The 4,681-nt window shown below is 50.2% G+C and overlaps 1 protein-coding gene across 1 annotated transcript in view; it reads left to right on the top strand.

The window, feature by feature from the left end:
* The window catches only part of LOC104281505 (alpha-1-acid glycoprotein 1-like), a 3,709-nt gene extending 1,737 nt beyond the window's left edge, over window positions 1–1,972 (top strand). Inside the window, exons 5-7 of the mRNA XM_009864229.1 lie at window positions 3–66; window positions 811–914; window positions 1,856–1,972. Coding sequence (XP_009862531.1) covers window positions 3–66; window positions 811–914; window positions 1,856–1,972 — 285 coding nt within the window. The remainder of the gene's footprint in view (window positions 1–2; window positions 67–810; window positions 915–1,855) is intronic.
* The last annotated feature ends 2,709 nt before the right edge of the window (window positions 1,973–4,681 follow it).

The raw sequence follows: 4,681 nt of genomic DNA, 5'->3' as shown, positions 1-4,681 counted from the left end.
AGGATGTTTTACTCATCCAATATGAACTGCAGAGGGAAAGGACTTATTTGGGACTGTATCTCTATGGTACGTAAACTCCATCCTAAAGTAACTTAAAGCTGTCGTGGGACACCAAAACACGCATGTAAAATTGTCAGTTAAACCATGCAGCACCTCAGTTTCACCCACAACCAGTGATTTTCCTCAGACTGCTGCTCCAGAGGTCACAGGATTATTTACAAACCCTGTTAAAACTTAAATCTCTTGGCAGAGCAGAAAAAGTAAGTTAAAGAGAAAACCCGCTTACACCACAAGTATTTAAAGAACAGGAAACAAATACAATTCAGCATCGGTATCACTGTAAAATCTCAATATTTTTCAAACCAACCATGATTTTTCGGTACTTACCTCCCAGGGCAGAGCACGTGGCTTTGCAGTACTGGCACAGGCAAAGCAGATCAGATGTCCTCACAGCTCCATAAAGCAGCATTTTAGACCTTGATAAGGTTTCCTGTTGCCCTTCCGAGCTGCAAAAAAGTGGCTTAAGAGTTTGAAGACAAGTATAGAAAACTGCCCCCCATACGCAGCCTCAGTCCCTCGCGATGCCCCAGGGGCATCAGACTGTCCTGCAGCCCCTTAAAGCAGACAGAACCAAAGCTGATCGGGGAGAGGGTGAAAAAAAAAAAAAACAAACATGCTTGAGGTTGACTTTCTTGAGGGGGGGGTGAGAGTCCGGTGGGAGCAAGGAAGGGCGGGAACATGGGTGCAAAGGGCTGTGCCAAAGCCACCAGTTCACTTTTTAATGCCTGGCAAACGCGTCTCATTTTCCAGCCCGAAACCTGAGCGTGAGCACAGCCCAGCGGGATGAGTTTGAGCTCCACGCCAAGCGCCTGGGGCTGAGCCAAGAGGAGATCGTGTACGCGCCGTGGAGAACGGTACGGGGCTGCTCGCCGGTGGGCGAGGGTCGGCAGAGCCATCACGGCCCCCACCCTGGATATCAAAGCCCTGGGGGATGTAGGTCCAGCCACCAAACTAGGGTCTTGGAAAGGCATTTTTGGAGGTGGTGGAAATAATTTAGGGAACTAAACAAGCACAGGTTATGTCGACAGAGACAGTGGTTTTGAAATACACACACCTGTTCTTTCAGGGGAACTGGGGACGGGGAGAGAGGCACAGGACAAACCCTCATGGAGGGCAGGGACAGGTCTCCCGTCAGGCAACGGGCAGCACCAGGGAGGGAGGGTCCAGCTTCCCCACATTAACAGCTGGATCATGCTTAGGTTTGGGTGAGACAAATTACATTCCGAGAAAGTCAAGTGAAGTGGAATCAGACAGAACTGTCTGTCCTTACACGCCCTGGCATGATCACTGTTAGCAGAGAGGGGTTTCATGCCTGGCTGAGGGGCAGGACACGACACCTGAGGAGTGAAATGAAACCAATTAAACAAATGCAGCGAGGATTTAGGGGACTTTTGTTGTCAGGCTGAAAGAGATGGATGTGAGCAGAGCACCAGAGGAGAGACTCACGTACCCCTGCGTCAGCCCAAGGCATTAGCAGAGCTTAAATCACAAGTTCCTGGGTAGCATGACTTTTTTACTTGTTTCTCAAAAAGTTTGAATGCCCCTTTCCTTCAAGTCACGCTTACTGACCCCCTCACCATAGCATAGCTTTGCTCCGAAAACCTGGGGTGCTCTTTACAGTGTGGAAAACAGCACCAGCAGCAGCCCCAGAGCCAGGCGAGTGGCGCCTGTGATCGGGCAGGGCAGGGAAGATGATAATCAGATAAAAAGGAAAAAGAAAAATAGTTCTTTCTTTGGTAAATTCTCTCCTGATGGTGCAGTGGCAGTTTTACTTATCCCATTATTGTTTTGGAAGGAGCTGTGTCAAATCGAAGACATCAAAAAAGGAAACAGCACGTGCACGGAGCCCGTGGCCACAGTCACTGCGTCACCTTCTCCGGGCACCCCCCAGCCCAGGAGCGTGGGTAACTAACCCCACGTTGGGCAATAAATGTCTTGCTCAAACTCATGTGTTTGGTGGCTGAGATGTTGAAGAGCAGGGGTTCTGAAGCGAGGTTTGCAGGAAGAAACTGAACCCCCAATTCACCTTGTGTGTCTCTCAGCTCGGAGCTGGGAAAAGGCAACTGTAAGCAAGGAGCGAGGTAAGACGAGGGGACTCGTGGGAGTTTTTTCGATACCGACTCGGTCCGCTCAGCTTCACACCCAGCTCGCCTGAAAACTCCACTAAAAAAACATTCATTACTTAAATGAAGCAGTAATAGAAGCTAACCAGGAGAGGGCAATCATTAGCTATGCTAAACGAGCGCGCCAGGAATTCGAGAAGTAACTGGAATATATAGAAAGCAGAAGCTTCTCTTTAACTGCACAGTCTGAGAGATGGAGGGGCTTAGCGAGGAGCTAAACCAGCCCCGTTTGACGGCAGCTTCACTGCCAGACACAGCCCAGCTGGGGCAGATGTTCCTGCCCAAAGCTTTGGACCCGGCCAGAGCTCCCTGATAACGTTCACCCACAGCGAGGTTTGCAACACACCACAGCACCCACAAATCACCCTCCTGCCAGAGAGGGAGGGGGTGCTAACCCAACCCAGGCTGGATTTTTACTTCCCCAGAGGAAAAAAAAAGAGGTCAATGCTTCCTAATTTCCCAATAAGTTCAGCATTCTGCAGGCAAGAAGCTCCAAGTTGCACCTGGTGCCTCCAGCGCATCCCTGTGCTTGTGGCACCTCACGCAGCCCTTGTCACACCCCCAGCCCCGAAGGGAGGAGAGCACTGTCACTCCGGGCTTGTGAAAGTGGGAGGGAGTTTATAAAGAGACTGCTTTTTGCTGGAGACTAATGCAGCCTCAGCTCTGAAGAGCAATGTACCTAGAATTTAAGCACTGAAAATCTCTCTCTTCCTTAAAAAGGAAGAAAAGGAGAAAAGCTGGAGGGAACACCATGAAGAAGCGAGCCCTGCTCCTTCCTCTGCGGCACAGAGGTGTCCCGTCCCTGCATGGCAGCGTTTCAGTTTTGGTGCTAAGCCCTTTGTCTCCATTCCTCTCACAAAAACTGAATTTTACTTAAAGTACAGTTGATTTCCCACCTAGGTCTCGGGGCACAGGTACCTGGCCAGCCCTTGCTTCAGACACATCTTTACATTTTGTGTCATGAGCGGGTAACCCCCCCACCTCGACGAGAGAGTTACAGGGTAGGAGAGCACAGTGGAGCGGGGATGCTGCCAGCAGCCTTGAGTGATGAGGTCCAGAGCGATGATGAACTCTCAGCTGACACTGCCAGAGAGCAGTGGCTCGGATTACTGCAACCCAGACTTCATGAGGAGATTTACAGCCGAATAAAAGCCTTGAATTACACAGACACAGGCAACCAAAAAACCCAGTCTGGCCCCTGCAGCGAGTTCTGTTAATCAAATCAGAGGCCACTTGCTCCTGAATCGCCCTCCAGGATAGCTGGAAGCCTTTCTTTTGAGAAGCCTATAACCCAGGTTCCTTCGAGGGCGTAACTGGACTGCAGAGTTTCCAGCTTTTCTGGGAAACTCACTTCTCTGAACAGTTACGAACCCTGCAGGGATGAGTGAAGTCCAATGACACCAAGAAACATGTTAACAGTACTGGAACATCCCCAGCTCATCACTACCATCATCAGCGCGGATCTCAGGTTTGCCGGTTTTGCCTTTAAGAATTCTGCTCTCTTGGGTCCTCACAGGGAGAATCCTTCCCAGGGTCAGTGTCCTTGGTGAGAATCATCCCAGGAAAAATCTGGCCACAAACAGCACTGATAAACCATACCGGGAAAGAGATGCAGACACGTGGTATCTCTTTAACAGACCTTTATTAGCAGACTGTTCCCTACATGAAGAATCTGAGTTAGATTTGCGTTATAACAATTTGTGGTTACAGCTACAAAGATGGTTGTCATTTTGCATTGATTTTTGCATTCTGATATTCATATTCCCATTAGGCCACACTGGTAGGAAGGAGCCACTGCAGAACTTATGACAGGTCTCAAGAAGTGGGGGGTGGAAAAAAATCATATGAACTAATCCAGATTGGTTAGATTTCCACATGGCTAACGACTGGGTAGCCAAAGCAGAGCCTCACCTAGAAAGCTCCCCATGAACCACCAAAACCTATCAGCAAAAAATCAGCTGCTGAGTGCTACCAAGTCCTCCTCCGATTTCTCGCAAGCTCCTCCACAGCACCCATGTGCAGGAGAGCACAGCAGGGGTCTGCGGATTCATCCTCAAAGCACAACCGCAGCAGCTTGTGTTCAAGTTTCCTCCCATCTCTCTGGAAACCTGCATTTCCTTTTTTAGTCCCTGAGATTTCTCCCCTCCCCCCTTACCTAAAAAGAAATTCCCCGAGACCGCTCTCAATCAGCCGTTGTGACACCCAACATACACAGACCTTCTGCTTCCACACTTGAGCCACCCACCTGGAAGACTTCCAGCCGTGCACAGAGGCAATTCCAAACTAAGGCGAGCCTCGTGGTGCACCCTCCTCCCTCCTCCCCAGGTACTGCTTCCTCACCAGCTCCCTTCTCTCCTATGGCTTCTTGCTACAGAATTTCTCTGGGCTGAGGTCCTCCAGCAACCACCTCAGATGTGGGAAAGGCAGCTCAAGCCCCAGCGGGATGGTACGCAAGCAATCTCTGCGTCCCTCCCGAGGACTCAGCTGTGCGATGTAAG

The sequence above is a fragment of the Apaloderma vittatum genome, unplaced genomic scaffold (assembly GCF_000703405.1).
Source record: "Apaloderma vittatum isolate BGI_N311 unplaced genomic scaffold, ASM70340v1 scaffold24682, whole genome shotgun sequence".
Lineage (NCBI taxonomy): Eukaryota > Metazoa > Chordata > Aves > Trogoniformes > Trogonidae > Apaloderma > Apaloderma vittatum.
Note: the sequence above shows the minus strand (reverse complement) of the source record. Positions and strands in the feature narration are given on the sequence as shown.